At 35.7% G+C, this 17300-nt stretch overlaps 1 protein-coding gene and 1 non-coding gene across 5 annotated transcripts in view; both read right to left on the bottom strand.

Moving 5' to 3' along the window:
• Positions 1 to 5911: 5911 nt before the first annotated feature.
• The window catches only part of TRIP11 (thyroid hormone receptor interactor 11), a 65506-nt gene continuing 54117 nt past the window's right edge, over positions 5912 to 17300 (bottom strand). For all 4 annotated transcript variants that reach the window (XM_007105042.4, XM_007105043.4, XM_007105041.3 and 1 more), the window contains 5 exons: positions 11278 to 11359; positions 10304 to 10418; positions 9766 to 9882; positions 8452 to 8596; positions 5912 to 6351 (listed from right to left, as the gene is read on the bottom strand). In XM_007105042.4, coding sequence (XP_007105104.2) covers positions 6131 to 6351; positions 8452 to 8596; positions 9766 to 9882; positions 10304 to 10418; positions 11278 to 11359 — 680 coding nt within the window. In that variant the 3' untranslated portion in view covers positions 5912 to 6130. The remainder of the gene's footprint in view (positions 6352 to 8451; positions 8597 to 9765; positions 9883 to 10303; positions 10419 to 11277; positions 11360 to 17300) is intronic.
• On the bottom strand, positions 15761 to 15876 carry LOC112066867 (U5 spliceosomal RNA). The gene has a single exon (XR_002892941.1). It is a non-coding gene; the product is annotated as a U5 spliceosomal RNA (small nuclear RNA).

Raw genomic sequence — 17300 nt, forward strand, 5'->3', positions numbered from 1 at the left:
GTGCTCCGCAACGGGAGAGGCCACAACAGTGAGAGGCCCGCGTACCGCAAAAAAAAAAAAAAAAAAAAAAAAAAAAAGGAAGTATTAATATCTCAAGTAGCAATTTTGTGGAGAATTGATGTTTACCATCATCAATATGTTTCAACACAGGAGCTACAGTTGGCACGTGCAGTCCTAAAGGAAGCAACACAGTTGGAACGCCTGTATCCAGGCTACTCTAGCAGTAAATTTGCATGAGGCCCTGCAAATAAATGCCTTAGAGAGAGAACTTTGAAATGATTCCAAAATTTTTCAAAGACTGTACATTCCATATAAGTTTTCAAAAATAAAAAATTACCTCATTAGTCTACAACTTGTAACTTTATCACCATCATTCCCTTTTTATTTGAGGAGAGTGCCTGAAAATCCCTTTTATAAAGGGACTGATGTGTTAGCTCCCACATAACACCGAGGTTCTTTAAATACAGCTAAACGGAAGGAGCTGCATAGGAAACCTGAACAAACTTATGTTACTTTCTTTCCAACTCTTCTCTTTAAATGAAATCATGATTCCCTTCACCACCTGGGATGGCCCTTGCCCTTTGGGAAATCTATGCACTTTAAATACACACCCATTTACCCATGGGTCCATAAGGGCTTGAGACTGATTCACCATTGTTGGAGGAAACCTCCTCACAATATAATGTCCTTCAACATCTAAAATGCCTTATATTTGACATAGTAGAATAATGTATCTTACATTCTTAACAGTCCAAGTATATCTAGAAAACTTTACCAAACTCTTAAGTTACATTAAGTTCACAAATATTTTCAATCACTGAGAATTAATTTTTGAGGGTCAGAAATAGTTCACTGAAGCCTAAGAATATTTGACGTGAAAAGGAGAGTACGCTTGTAAAATAAAGTCACAGCTGAAAATGATCACGGTCAAAACATCATTATAGGGCAAATTATTAATGTCTTAATCCAAGAAGGGCTAAAAGACGGATACACAGTAATAGCCAAGGCAGAAAACCAACTAAGGGTTCAAATATTTGCCTTAAGTGATCCATTTATTAACATTCTTAAATTTTTCTCTATCTCCAAAACAAATATTGTTGTAATTATAATGGATTAATAATTTACTGGATGTATTAAATTATGATAACATGCTGTAAAACTTTCAGATATATCATATATTCACATGACCTAAATTCCAAGGACAGGAAAACAAGGTTCAGGTTAGTAATAATTTGTATTCCACTAGAACTGGTTAGAGCAAGAACTGTTTTTTACCTGACATTTACTTTGCTAGCTTGCTCCCTTCTAGGGTGCGCCAGTGGTACTTCCTTTGAGATGTGCTTAACCACCATGCCCCCCATCTGTCTGTCAGGCCTAAGTCAGGGCCCTCAGGCACTCGGCACGTGCCCACGAGCACTGTTCCAGTACCTGGACAAGCGTCTGTCTCTCCCATTTGACTGAATCCCTCAAGCCTCAGACCCTCCTCTCCCTCATCTGTAGCAGATAAAGCTCCTTGCCAACCTCACAGAAGAAAATTTGCAGTTTTCTTGCTACCCGCATGTGCCCTTTCTTCCATCACCCCCGTCCTAGCAGGAGTCCTCCCTGAGGCCAATCCCCCCATCTGTGTTTGGACTCTTATCAGCTCCCCCCCTCAGGAACTCCTCTCCACTCTTCAGCCTCCATCTAAATGAGTCCTTCGCACGAGCATTCACACGTGCTCAAGTCTCCCAGCTTGCAAGTGCCTCCACCCCACTCTCCTCTCCTCCTATCCCCTTTCCCCTTCACAACCTGATTTCTCAGAAGAGATGCCTATAAACACCATCACCACTTGCTCAGCACCTACTCGACCTACTTAACGTGGCTCTTTCACTCCCACCATTCCACCAACACTTCTCTAAGTCACAGCCAACAACTTCCTGAGCCAGTTCCTAAATCCAACTGATTCTTCTTAAAACGCAGCCCACCAGAGCAGCAAGAACTTCAGGCGTTTGACCTCTCCTTACCTTTTTGAAACAACACTTGGATTCAGTAACAGCCCCATCCCTGACATTCTTATCTACTTTTTGGCAGTAATTATCACAACTTCTAATATCTGTGTAGAACTATAGACTTTATAAAGCATTTCTACAAGTGGTACATTTATTCATTTAATAAATATTATGAATGAATGGGTCATTTCATCCTTATAACCCATAAGTTTAATAGGTGTGTGTTATTTAAGAGACAAGAAAAATCAGTCCCATAGTCAAAGTAATTTTGTTAAAGGTCACACAGAAAGGTTCAAAATCTATACTCCAATCCATCTCCCAAATTTAAAACCCATGTTCCTTCCAATCCTAGAACAGTTAAAAATATACAGGTTCCACATCTAAGAAAAAATGAATACGTAACTGATTATTCTGCAGAAAAACCAAGAGCCCAATGACGCACAGTATCACCTCTGGAGAAAAAAAGGGCTGGCTAAAACCTCTCAGATCCTCTTTTCACACATAATCTTGAGCATCTATTAAATCGTTCATACTTACCATTTCCAAGGCTCAAACAGTATCCTAACAGCAGACATCCGGTGAACACTTGAAGATATCAGCTTCAGTAGTTCATCAACTTCTGCTATAAACAACATGTGTAAGTCATTTCTCCCCCTTCTAAAGAAAAAGTCAGCAGCTGTTTGCTAAAAAAGTTTTTTTTTTATTGTGGATGAAGACATTGCCAACTTACATATATCATTTTTATTTGGAGTAGTTTTTTTGCCTTGCAGTGCTCCTGAGAAATTCAGAAATGCATTGACTTTAGCTCTATAAAACACAACCCAATATTAAGGCTGGGCTGTAAATATCCCACTAGATATTTCCCTAAAAGTCAAAAGACAAATTATCAGTTTTAAGTAGAGAAACCTTAATAAGTTAAAAAGTAAAGACTGGCAAATAATCACAAATGTCAGATCATTAAAAGTACCATTATTTTTTCCATAGGAATATATAAATGTTATACTTAACTTGATATTTAAAAAACTAAAGATAATTTTTTGTTAATGGAAGATGTTTTAAATAGTTTGATATATGAAAAACTTCATTAGCCTTAAAAATCAAATTTAAATGCCTTAAGTTTGACACATAATAGCTCTTTATCAATAATTCTTATTATCTCTTGTCCCTGAAGTATAGTTGGGTTTTCTTCCCACCTACTGACTGGAAAAGTATTTTGACATTTTCCCCCTTTCAATTACCCATTAAAAGGTTAAAATAAACTAGAGGCTTTACTTGGGGGGGATATTCAGTATTTAGCTGGATGGTTTTAAGAAAGTTATTCCTTTTCCCTCCATGTTTTCGTCACTTAGTTTTGGTTTTGTTTTTTTCTTTCAACTCAATAATGGCAGGAACTAAAAACTCAACCATGAGATACACTATTATACTAAAATCAAATCCAATGACTGGATGAATTTGCTACTACAATATAGCAGCTGAAGACCATTAGGAATGCTGTGAAAAACTGTGGCAGCTATGGAAAAATTCAACCACAAATTTTAGTAAGTTTATATAGAGAAGTAAACAGCAAAATTACTGTAGTTAAAATACTGCAGTAAAATTAGTGTTAGCAATGTCCAACTGCTAACATTAGAATTACAAGCTTCATCACTGTATGGTTCCTAAGAAGATTCCTTGAGCAGGTGGTTCATCTCTGACTCAACTTAGTTTCAGAAAAGCAGATGAGTTATGCCTGGTTTAGATCAACAAACAGTGTGCACACCAGTGAGCTATAGTTTCGATGAAGATACAACTGAAACATTAGGTACTACAGCTTTAGGACGAGGTCACATACTTTTTAAAATAGCAGCCATGTAAGGTCATGTTGGGATGTTTAGATATGCAATCCACCCATAACAGCTTTCCAACTTATGTTAAACTATGGGGTAACAGGGGGGATAGGCTGTTTGGAGCAGGGAAGGAAATACTGAAAATGTCATAAAAGGCATTTAAAATATGATGACATGCTACTTATACCCACCATGCATCTCCTTTTCAAATTAAAAGAGGGAATTTTTTTCTATATTTCTTCAAAATGAAGGATCATGTTGTCTCTCTTTTTTTTTTTAACTTAGATACTTTTATTTCAGATGCTCCACACTGAAAGAAAAATTCAATGGCAAGCAGCAAATAATTTAGGATGGTCAGTGAAAGTATCTTTGAAAGGACCTTATAAAACCTAAGAGTAATAATTTCATAGAGAAACAATAATGGGCAAACCGGACAGGAGACAGTTGGATAGTTCTAATAACGCACTTGTATGACAACTTCCTTTAAAGTAAGCTAAATAAAGAATGGCAATATAAATAAATTAGCAAAGGAGACAGGGGATGTTCTGAAGCAGCAATGTCTAAGTTACTAGATTTTTCAGAAAAACAAGTTTTATCTATCAATACATAAAGACTTCCCATCCTCTAAATACAGTACAAAGTATACAGTTAATCACAGCAAAATTTACAAACAACCAAATTTAGCCCTGGTCAGAGCCAGGCCTATTTACATATTTGGATTAGTATCGTTTTCACCTTTCCTTATTATACAGATGTTCCTATTTTAAAGGCATATCGAAATTTACAAAATTTGCAAAGAAATGTATTTAAATGTACAACTTCAACAACTAATACAAACATGAACGTCCCGACGTAATTAAATTCCAAGTCAGGAATTTTATGAGGGGTTTATAAAAAAATTAAAGGAACACTCCCTTACCGCTAAGTTCCAAACACCTGGTGCTGGTGTCGTTGAAGTGATTTCACTACCCTCAGTGACCGTGAGGATGAGAATGGATGACCCCAAGGTGGCCATACCTCTCATGTCAATACCTCAGATAGAGGCAGGAGGTGTCACGTCTAGTGCTATTGCTAATTATAGTTATGTAAATGCATCTGTAGAATTTAACACTTAGATGAAAGTTGTGAGTAGGTGTGTAGAAACAGTTTTAAGATGTTATCTTTAAAGAGACACCTTAGCTCTTAAAACTAAACCATAGGGCTTCCCTGGTGGTGCAGTGGTTGAGAGTCCGCCTGCCGATGCAGGGGACACAGGTTCGTGCCCCGGTCCGGGAAGATCCCACATGCTGCGGAGCGGCTGGGCCCGTGAGCCATGGCCACTGAGCCTGTGCGTCCGGAGCCTGTGCTCCGCAACGGGAGAGGCCACGACAGTGAGAGGCCCGCGTACTACAAAAACAACAACAACAACAACAACAAAAAAAACCTAAACCATATGTTCACAGTACGTACTCAACAGTAAAGAGGAACAGGTTTTCAATATATTCAGCGACTTAGAAGGATCTCAAGGGAATTATGCTGAGTGAAAAAAGCCAGTCTCAAAAGGTTACATACTGTAGGACTCCACCGAATGGCACTCTTGAAATGACAAAATTATAGAGAAGGAGTGTAGTGAGGGGTTGCCAGAGGTTAAGGAGCCGGTAGGGAAGGAGGTGGCTGTGATTGTGAAAGAGGAGCACAAGGGGTCCTTGACGAAACTGTTCTGTCTCTGCACTGTCATCACGTGAATCTACACACGAGATGAAATTGCATAGTACCAAATACACACATCTTCCACCTTAGGACACCTGTGACCTCCCAGGGACAGCCTTGTTCTTGGCCTGTCTACTCCACGTCCTCTTAAAGATGATTAATATATACTTTAGATCAATTTTTGCACTATGCAGATAAGCCACCACTATTTTCTTCTTCCCTTTTTTTGGTAAATCTGTTGATTATCTTTAAAAGATAAACTACATGTCTCTAGCTTAAATGAGCTTGAAAAGGAAATAAAGAGCTGATATATAGCTACTAGTGTTTTCGTCTTTCTTTTAGTTTTTCTTATTTTTGTAAATTAAAATTAAAAGAGTGAATGTTTCTAGCTTAAGTTAGGTCAAATCAGACAGGGAAAAAAAGCAGATAATATAGCAAACACTTCCTCCTTTAACACCTGCAATTTCTAAAAGCATTAAGAATACTTCTATTAAATTTAGATAAAGTACAGCTGCGAACAAATACATGACTTTTTCCAAAAGGCCACTTTGTGATAAACGACATACACATAGTGTTCACGGGTTTTTTTTAAAGTGCTATATATGTCATCTCTGGCTTGAGAATCGCCTACTGCTTTAAAAGGTCTTTCAACACAACGCCGGCGCTGTTGTCAGGTAACACTGGCAAAGGCGTAAATGTGGGCAGTACGTCTGAGATGGGTTTCAAAAGGAGATGCCCAGGCCCTCCAGGTCCAAGTCCAGCTGGGTTAATGAGAGGCACAGCCGCAGAGCGGGGAGCCAGGAATGGATTCACATCTGTTCTTCTACCAGACCTGGATTCGGTTGTATCTAAATGACAAAATATGAATGATTTAATCTGCCATATGTTATTTGGTCACTGTTATACACGTGTTCTAGGTTCCTAGATTTGGCCCCCAAATAAATTTAATTCATATGCTGCTGGGTTCTGTATCGGATAAACAGGTCTATGAAACACAGAAGGTGAAAGAGGATAAGGCAATAAATAGAGAAAGAAATAGAGGTGAGAAATATTTGTATGTAGAGCTAATAATTTATTAAACACATTAGTATTGTTGTCTTATACTTAATACCAGCTATATAAATGATTAACATCATTTACTATAACAACAGTTTTTTAAAAGATGTTTTCTATGTTATCAGGCAAACTCTATCTAACCACCTGAAAGATGGGAGGACTTGAGAACTTGTTTTGCCCAAATAATTATAATGGTCATGAAAAAAAACTAGCACCCATATTACAATGATAACAATCAGATTTAATATTAATTTACCAAAAGAAAAAACAACTTATGCATTACATTAAATGATCACCTTTTAGACGTTCAAAAGTCTGAAAATAATTCTCATTAGATTATTTCTCTGTAAAGTCAGGCTGAACAATTAAGTTTTTACTGGAACAGGCATTTGGTTTACGTACTAATTTCTTAGTGGGCAGAATTCTGCTTTATTACCCAAGACCATTAATAACTTCACTGTTGAGAGACAAGCAACCTGTCGAAGGCACCCACTTCAGCAGTGGGAAACTCAAATAAAAGAGGCCTCCAAAACAAAGGGAGCATTGAGAAAAATTCATCAAATCTTCTTATCATTGAGCACCCTTGGGTCCCCAAGTTGTACTTTCCTGTGAATGACAATTTCCCAAACTCTGAAAAAGCTATGGTGCTATGTGGTAAGCTCTGGCTTTTGTCTCTGATAAATACAAATGAAGCTGTGCATGTGACTTGATAACTGAAGGGGAGGAGATGTATGAAAGAGGAGGAGAGGGAAGAAGGGGAAGGGGCGGAGACAGGGGGAAGGAGGGACAGGGAGGGGAGACCCTGCCAAAAGAAATTTTGGAATCAAAATTTAAATAATGTACATTTAAATAAAATAAATTTAAATAAAATAGAATAAATTTTAGTTTCAAGATGCTAAAATCCAGTATAACAAGAAAAAGTGTTTTAGTATAGTCTACACATGTTAAAGTTGAGACTTTTCTAAAGACTAAATTTAGTAGACAAATCTTTTATCTAAAATAATTTTACCACTTTCTCTTTCTATAAAAGTTCAGGAAAACAGGAATATTCATCTAAATAAGAACTAAGGAAGTTCTTTAAATTTCAGAATATAAATTCAGTATTTTATCCAAATTTAAGTATCTGGCATGTGACAAACTTGACAGTATACAATATCTTCCTTTACAGTCCAACTAGCAAACATGTTAGTCTGTATTAAAATATGAAGATTTCAGATAAAAGACAGCCCTTCCAATAAAGAATTCGTATATAGTCTAATGGATTATACTTTAATTTGAACTCAAGAAACTTTAGTACATGCCAATATAGGTGATATAAATAGCATAAGATCCTTACAACCTAGTGGGGTAGAAAACTACGTCTACATATTGTAGAACCACCATACCACTTGCTTCCAGGCAGGCCTTTCAACATATAAGAACTCTTCATAATGTTCTTGGATGTGTAGGCCAGTTTACTAAACAGTTCTTGTACATATTATTAACACACCAACTTTGGTTTTTGAATGTAACACTTAGATTATTATCACAGGGGAAAAATCTTTCTCTAACTATAAACTACAATTCGAAAGGAAAATGCATGAACAAGCAAAGGTTTACCAGTTCAACCACCGCTTCCATGAATAATTCAAGGTGTCTTATGCAGAGAGAGAAGAATTATTCTAATATATAAAGGGAAAATATTTCATATTGCTTAAATTAATCTAAGCTAATTAAATATCAGGTTGCTACAAGAAAGTATGAAGCCAAAATCTAACACCTTACTGGAATTCTGGAAGAAGTCATTATTGCACATTTTCAAAAACACTAAAAATTTAGTTAATATCACTGTAAAACATAATAAAAAGTCATCAATTTTTTAAATTGTAGAAAAAATAAGTATCTGATTTTACCTTTAAAACTTCCGGGTACACTTGTATCTAGTTTTGTCCTTCCTGGTGAATCTAGAGGTTTCATATCATGAACAGAAAGCTTGGGTGGTGGAATAGATGGATGAGACTCCGTTTCTAGAAATTTAACAAAAAGTTCTGAAAAAGACTAAGAAAAAATATTTGGGATATATTAGGCAGATAATAAAATTATATTCATTACAGCTAAGAAACTGTACCAGCTATTCTAATTAAATATTAAAAACTAGTCATGCTATCTGAATCATTTCTTTATGAACAAGCCTTATGAACAATTAAAAGTGCTAGCACTCTGATACACAGGTATCAATCAAAAACTTTAACAATTTAATCAATAATCTTTGATGACAACACTTGTTACAAACCTCATAATGAGAATTAGCCACCAGATAACAGATTTCTCACCATCAATGGCACTTAAGACATCAAGTCTTAAATCATTTTGGTAACTGTTTACATAGACATAAAAAATTTATATCAACAGAAAACAAGCATTAAAGTCCTATTTTTCTACAGTAACACCCAATGAATTAGTACAGCAAAAGCTCACCAGTAATATTATCAGATTAAAATAATGTAATGTAGAACTTTCCTTTAAATTAAATTTTATGCCATCCAATTTGAGTTCTATCTTTCACCAGCTTTGGGTAAGTCACCTATCCTCAGTTTCCTCTTTAGTAAAAAAAAAAAAAAATAAAGAAGTAAACTCCACATTCTAACTCACAGTGCTACTCAATTCAATTAATACTCATCTTAAGCCTACTATATACCAGGCATCATGTTTTCGTGTTTATTAACTGCCTCTTCCTACCAGAATGTAAGTTTGTTGAGGGAAAGCACTTTACCTATTTGGTTTGCACCTGGATCCTCAATGCTCAGAACAGTCTGGTACACAGCAGGTGCTCAATAAATATTCACTGGCTCAATGACTAGGTAGATACATACAGGCATAAAATAGAGCCTCTGTCTTTAAGAATCTCATAACTTAGTAGTAAGAGATAAATGATTGTGGGCTGATAGCAGCATGATCAAATATAAAGGAAGGAACAGTTAATGCTTTGAAAAATCAAAGTACCATGTAAACAAAATGTTAAAATAAAACCTACTGATATATGCAATAAAATTATTAAAACTGGCTTATTATCCTTAAGCTAATCACCTCTCTGGATCTCAGTTTCCACAACCCCCAAAAAAAGGGCTGTATAAAATAACCTGAAAAAGAAGTCTAATTCTTTGCAAATGAATATGATGCACAACCATTTCATTGCTCATATCCAGCAGGAATAAATCAACTCTTACACTATTAAGCAGAGATTGCTGATTTGGCCTCAAAGGTGTGTTGGGAACACTTTTTGATCCTCCTCCAAGCCACCCAGTCATCCACCTGGTAACACCACCCTGATCTTCATTCAACAACTGAAAGATTATTTTAAAACAGAAAAATATTATCAACACAAGAAAAGAAAACAGAAGCACTTTTACATGATTTCAGATGGTAGTAAACCATGTTTTTCAAGTCCAGTTCCTACTGATAGAAGCTACATATACACTGAAATGTCATCCTAAGTACTATTTCAAATAAAATTTGAGGACTGTCATGTCTCAAACTTTAAGCATTCTGATACGAACCGTTGCATATAAGTTACAAAACATTTAAACTAATATTATACAAGCTGCACAAATCTGCTTCTTCTTTGTAGTATAAAATGATTCCATTTCCACATTATTGAGAAAATTGTATTCAGCAAGTTATATAATACACAGTAAAAAAAAATGTATATGATACCAAGCATTTTAGTTATAAATGTATTCAGAACGGCATTCAATATTCATTTACCTGTTCCATTTCCTCCTTTTTGATACCTAGGATGCTTCCCATTAATCGTAACACTTCATGACGCTGATTTTTTGGTGTGTGGAAGTGTCCAGTGAAGAGGTTTCTCATTAGGACTCTATGAAAATGGAGGCAGAAACAGCTCAGGCTAACTCACCAGTTGTCTCAATATCTAGTGTATCCAAACAATAAACACTAAACATACAAATATTTAATCATATTTAAATAATAGTTATAAAAAACACTAAAGAGTGAAATATTTTAAAGTAGCTTTAAAAAATTTTTGGCAAGTCTAATTAAGAATATTGCAAACAACCCAAAATTTGTACCTTTAAAAACATCACTTACTAGTCACCAACTTTCTTCAACCAAATAATCAACTGAGATGGTACCTCATTAGTAATTCTCAGTGCCTGTCTGGGTTGATGTCATAAGGAGACACTTCAGATTTTTCCCTCCATATCCTAAATGGTGATGATAGTTCTTGTGCTTAATGGTTATGCTTATATTTCCCCATTCATCAAAAATTTGCTCATAATATCTAAATCTTTAAAATGTTAAAGATATACTACATGTATACCTAGGTTTCACACCTAATACATTTGAGCAAGATATGTCCACTTAAGGGCAGTAAAGAGAACAAAAAAGAATGGTAAGAATAAACTTCATATTTTCTAAGAACTTTATATTGCGGTGATGTTTTAACTCTTCCCTATGGTTTTAAGAAAAAGAATTTGAGCTGGGAAAGTCTATTTAAAAACCAAGAGAAGACCAGTTACTGACCCCTCATTAAAACTACCTGCAGCTCATCACTATGTAAGAAAAGGAAAAGGTTTTTTAAAACCCTAAAGCTCATCACTATATAAGAAAAAGAAAAGGTTTTTTAAAACCTTAATCACATACATTTACATGTAGAAATTGTTTTTACCATAAAAGTGATCCCCATAAAATACATAAAAGTAAAAGGCAGAGCATACTTGTCCACTTTTCCTTCTGTGCTATTTACTAAATTCATCAATTTCTTTTGTACATCATCCAGCATTTCTTGTCGGAGCTCATCTGTTTTAAAATATATGAATAAAGAGAGTCATTAACTGATTAAAATAGTCTGTATGAATATATAATGAGATTTATGACATCTTTACTGAGAATTTTGAATATATGTACTTATTCTAATTAGAAATACTCAACTGCGTCCCCCTCTTCTTTGGTTCAAGGAATTAGGTTCTCTGGTATAGAAATTACCTAGAAGCCAGAGTATGCATTAATTCACATTGTTTACCCCCAATAAAATAATCAATTCTTTAACAGAACATTTAAAAACCAAAGGTTTTCTCATTCTCTTCAGAAACTTAACAGCAAAGAAGAGATTTTTCACCACTGCTTCCTTGCATGAAACATCTCCAGAGACACTCTTTAATGGGAAAAAACCAGAAAGGACAATTTTAGATTTTCCTTTTTCCATTTTCCCGGCTGGAATCTTTTTTGGTGAGCTAAGAAGAGGAAGAGCAGCTAACACAACCAAGACCATGGGTCAGAAGGCAGCTGATAGGGCAAAGTATCCTTGGGTAAATAAGCTGCAAAAAACAATTCAGATCACTGGTTCTCACACTAGGCAAGATACTATAGCTTATGACTGATTTAGAAAGATGTTTAGATTATTTTATTTTAAAATTCTTATTTATTTTAAAAGGAAGCAAAATCTGTAAAGTCTTGGCAGAATACTAGGAATGTGAACAGTACTAAAAGCAAAGTCCAGAATTACAACAGGAGAGACCCTGTTCATAATCACCATGCCATGGGACCATGGATTCCTAGACTAAGGAACTCTCAGCAAACCAATGGAGTTTACACCCGTTTCCTCAGAAATGGATAGTCTGAGCCAAAGGAGATGCTTATTAACATCAAGCTAGATTACAAATTTCATTCTGAAAGAAATTAAGAGAACGCTTTGCAGTAGAGCTCAACTTTTAAAATCAAGAAACACTCACATCCCAACATGAGACAACTCTGACCTCTTTCCACAAACCTACTCTTTGAGTTATGCAGCACTTTCCTAGTGGTAGTGGGATACAAGTTTCCTTATCCAGTATACGACTTGCAAATATTTTCTCCCACTCTGTGAGTTGTCATTTCACTTTCTTGATGGTATCCTCTGAAGCACAAAAGTTTTTAATTTTGATGAAGTCCAATTTAGTTTTTCTTTTGTTGCTTGCCCCTTTAGTGTCATATCTAAGAAGCCACTGCTTAACTCAACATCACAAAGATTTACTCCTACGTTTTCTTCTAAGAGTTTCACAGTTTTAACTCTAAAATGTAGGTCTATGACCCACTTTGAGTTACTTTTTGTGCACGGTATGAGGAAAGGGTCCAACTTCGCTCCTGTACATGTGGATATCCAGTTGTTCTGGTACCATGTGTTGAAAAAACTATTCCTTTGGAATCCTTGTTGAAAATCAATTGACCAGAAATGTATGATTTATTTCTGAACTCTCAATTCCCACTGCAAGACCTCTGCAAACGCTTTTCCTTTTGCCTGGAAAGCTCTTTACCTTCGGCACTGTCTATTAACTCCTCTTTACCATTCACATGTCAGGTCCCAGGTCCCTTCCTCAAAGAAGTTTTCTCTGAACCTTACAGATTAGGCCAGGTTCATCTGCTTTATGTTTTCATTCTGTCTGTACAGTACTAAAATTCTGATTTACAGTACTAACTGTACATACAAAATGTCCAGTTTAACTGTTTGCAATGGTTCGTGGTTTTTCCAAATTGCAAAAATCTAAACTGCAAAATGTAATAGGCTAACTTTTACCAAAACAGAGATGGTTGTCATAACCATATTACAAAAGCAAGGTTTGTGTTTGGAAAATCTACTACAAACATTTCCTTTCCTGTCTTTCCAGGGAGGAATTTAAGCTTGGACATTAAGAGACAGACAGACACAGAAAGACAGACAGAACAAGACTATTACTAAAGTCTGAGTCAGTAAAAGACATTTTAGATTCTTAATGGGCACATATATACTACGAAGAACCATGGTGCCACGTGGGCCTTTTCTAGTACTACCTTCTAAATTAAGTAGAACACTTAATTATTCAGAGGAAGAACAGCAAGTAAGTTAATCTCTTGTTGATGTTCTGAATTAACCACCCCACTCATGAACTGAAATAAGAGCTAAAGTAAAGATGCGTACAGCCTTCTCTTTCATCCTCCTCCACTTCTCCCCAAGGCTATACAAAGGCAGCAGAAGAAGAGGTCAAATTTAACCTATCCCCAACCTTCCGTTTCTCCTAACTACTTTCTTCTAAAATTAAAGATTTTTTATATTGATTACATGTCAAAATGATAATATTCTAGATATGCTGGGTTATATAAAATACATTATTAAAATTAATCTCCCTGTATCTTTTTACTTTTTAAACATGGCTACTAAAATTTTTTCTAATTCTAAATGTGGCTTGCATTGCATTTTTATGGGATAGCGCTGCTTTGGAGTATAACCAGGATATAACCATTACACTGTAATGTCTCTTATTAAAAAAAGAAAAGGAAGATAAAACTGAATGATAGATATCTTCAGAGTAAAATTCACAGAGCTGATTCTGATAAAAATGATTTTAGTAAAAATAATTAGAAAAATTTAACTTTGCTCTATGAAAAACTGATCAGGAAATCCATCTTAATAAAGTTCAAGTAGAAAACATTTTCTTGATGAAAATTCCTTAATATGGGTATACCTTTTATTAAAATCTCTGTGTTTGGGCTTCCCTGGTGGCACAGTGGTTGAGAGTCCGCCTGCCGATTCAGGGGACACGGGTTCGTGCCCCGGTCCGGGAAGATCCCACATGGAGAGGCCACAACAGTGAAGGGCCCGCGTACGCAAAAAAAAAAAAAAAAAAAAAAAAAAAAAAAAAAAAAAAAAAAAAAAAAAAAAACTCTCTGTGTTCTGAAAGGTCTGATCAAAACATCCTTAAGGCCAAAATAATAGGGTAAAATTTCTTAAACTCATTATCAGAATACAAGTTAGTCCTGAGCTAATGAAAAAGAGAATTGACAATGTGCATATCCTTGCAGACATGTAGAGGGCTATTTCAAATATGAGCAGTAGTTTAAATGGATTCTGATATTTGAGTCTAGAAAACAACCTTAGAATTTGGGGGGAGGGACTGGAAGGATGGGTTAACTAGGAAAGATTTAGAAAAGAAAAGAAAGGCAAATACTGACTTCAAAGGTCCCTACAGATTTCTCTTTTTCCCCAGGCACACCTATTCTCCTCTCACAAAAGATTCTCAATATTTCTCCATAAAAACTGCACACTAATTCAAACCACAATTTGAAATCAGAATTATATTTATATGGGCAGGCAAAACATAGTTATTCAGAAATGGGGTTTTAGCCAAATACAATATCCCTGTGAAATAACCTAAAAACATGCCAAAATAATTGCCTGGAAGTTAAGGGGGAAAGAAAGGGCAGGGGGGTACACTTTAAAGTTGAGCAATAAAGCAACTGAGGTTGGTCTAGTTTAGGGGAACAGTTACTCTGAATAGCTGACATCCTAAAACCGTATCAGAGCCTCGTCTCTGTAATACCTAGAGATGGTGCCATGATCTTCATCACTTGATTTAAAATCAAAATTTAACATAAAATGTAAGTGACTACAACAAATTAGTACATCATAATTTTACATTTTATTACACTGCACTATTAATACTGTCTTCAGAGAGCATCGTACAGTTAGGTCACACTCCTTACAAAGTCATTGGCTATTTTATGACCAAGCTCCCTTGGACAAGATTCAAGTTTATTTAACAGTCACCTGACTGAGAAAAGAAAGATGGCTGGAGCAGGACTTGAGAGTCTGGAGACCTGCGTGTGAATTACGGTCTTGTCACAAGACATGGATGTGAATCATGGTCCTGTCACCAGGGCCGGACTTTGTTGCCTATTTTGTAAAATGAGCATGCTTATCTCAAAGGATTTTGAGAGAATCTACTGAGTGATTAAATGTGACATTTTAACCAGTAAAGTTCTATATAAAGCATTAGTATTCATTCATCTGATTTTTTAAAATATCATCTTTCAACCTAGCCCTAACCATTATCGATAATATGTATCACTTTGGTTAACATTAACACTGATAACTTTTCCTCCATTTTGCCTTATTTGTCATCTTTACAAACTATGGCAAAGAAGTCAACGTAGGAAAAAAGAATGCTAGAAATATGATTTTATTATAGATATGTAAGTAAATAAACTGGGTCATGTGTCTTACTTGGACTGGCTACGTAAAAAATAAATTTAAATGTGATATATTAAATCTAATATAAGGAAATTTAGCCTCTTCAGTCAATTAAATATAATTAAAGCAAAGGCTAGAAATTTGATGGTCTTTTTATCACAGAATTTCAACTTATACAAGATCACTTTCATTATAACACCAAACGATTTTTTTTTCCTAGCCCTGCCAAAGCAAGGCCTCAAAAAATTTACTGAACACTCAGATTTGTTTCTCTCCACGAAAATCTTCAGTAAAAGGCAAAAGATTTATTTGATCTAGAGAGAAACCAGAGTATCCAAATGATATTTTTTAAAGGCACCTCGTATTTATTTATATTGGAAATTAAGACATATTAGTGGGCTTCCCTGGTGGCACAGTGGTTAAGAATCTGCCTGCCAATGCAGGGGACATGGGTTCGAGCCCTGGTCTGGGAAGATCCCACATGCCGCAGAGCAACTAAGCCCGTGCATGACAACTACTGAGCCTGCACTCTAGAGCCCCGCAAGCCACAACTACTGAGGATGGCCATGTGCCACAACTACTGAAGCCCACGCGCCTAGAGCCTGTGCTCCGCAACAAGAGAAGCCACTGCAATGAGAAGCCTGTACACTGCAATAAAGAGTAGCCCCACCTCGCCGCAACCAGAGAAAGCCCGGGCGCAGCAACGAAGACCCAACGCAGCCAAAATAAATAAACAAAAATAAATAAATAAATAGACATATTAGCAACTGCTTTGTCTTTTAACTCAATTCCTTGCAACCATTTCAACGGAATTTTAAGGTCTAGAGTATATGGTGAATGCTTTCTTGTTCCATAATTATAATTATTAATTGCAGAGTAAAAAGTAATTTTTGAAACTCCACTTCCTAGCAATGAACTCACAGAAAACAATTTTATTAATACAGTATAACCTCATTAACTTGAATTTCAATAGATTAGAATCCGTGATTAAACTGAAATATCAATGCTGAAGTCTACTGGATTATTTTGTACAGTTAAAGTAGAGTTACTATGTGCATTTGAAAGAGATTTTATGTAAATATTTTTAATGTAACCAGATCAAATTGATTTTTCCTCTCCACCCTCCTCCCTCAATCCTTTACTACATTAGAATTCAGATAATTTGTACTGCATTTTTCCATATCAAAACAAATTTTTTTAAAGACTGAATGAGTCAAGTTATTTTTTTTTATTTTTTAACATCTTTATTGGAGTATAATTGCTTTACAATGGTGTGCTAGTTTCTGCTTTATAACAAAGTGAATCAGTTATACATATACACATGTCCCCATATCTCTTCCCTCCTGTGTCTACCTCCCTCCCACCCTCCCTATCCCACCCCTCTAAGTGGTCACAAAGCACCGAGCTGATCTCCTTGTGCTATGCAGCTGCTTCCCACTAGCTATCTATTTTACATTTGGTAGTGTATATGTATGTCCATGCCACCCTGTCACTTCGTGCCAGCTTACCCTTCCCCTTCCCCGTATCCTCAAGTCCATTCTCTAGGTCTGTGTCTTTATTCCTGTCTTGCCCCTAGGTTCTTCATGACCACTTTTTTTTTTTTTAGATTCCATATATATGTGTTAGTATACGGTATTTGTTTTTCTCTTTCTGACTTACTTCACTCTGTATGACAGACTCTAGGTCCATCTACCTCACTACAAATAACTCAATTTCGTTTCTTTTTATGGCTGGATAATATTCCATTGTATATATGTG

This window comes from Physeter macrocephalus, chromosome 11 (genome assembly GCF_002837175.3).
Source record: "Physeter macrocephalus isolate SW-GA chromosome 11, ASM283717v5, whole genome shotgun sequence".
In the NCBI taxonomy this organism is placed as follows: Eukaryota; Metazoa; Chordata; class Mammalia; order Artiodactyla; family Physeteridae; genus Physeter; species Physeter macrocephalus.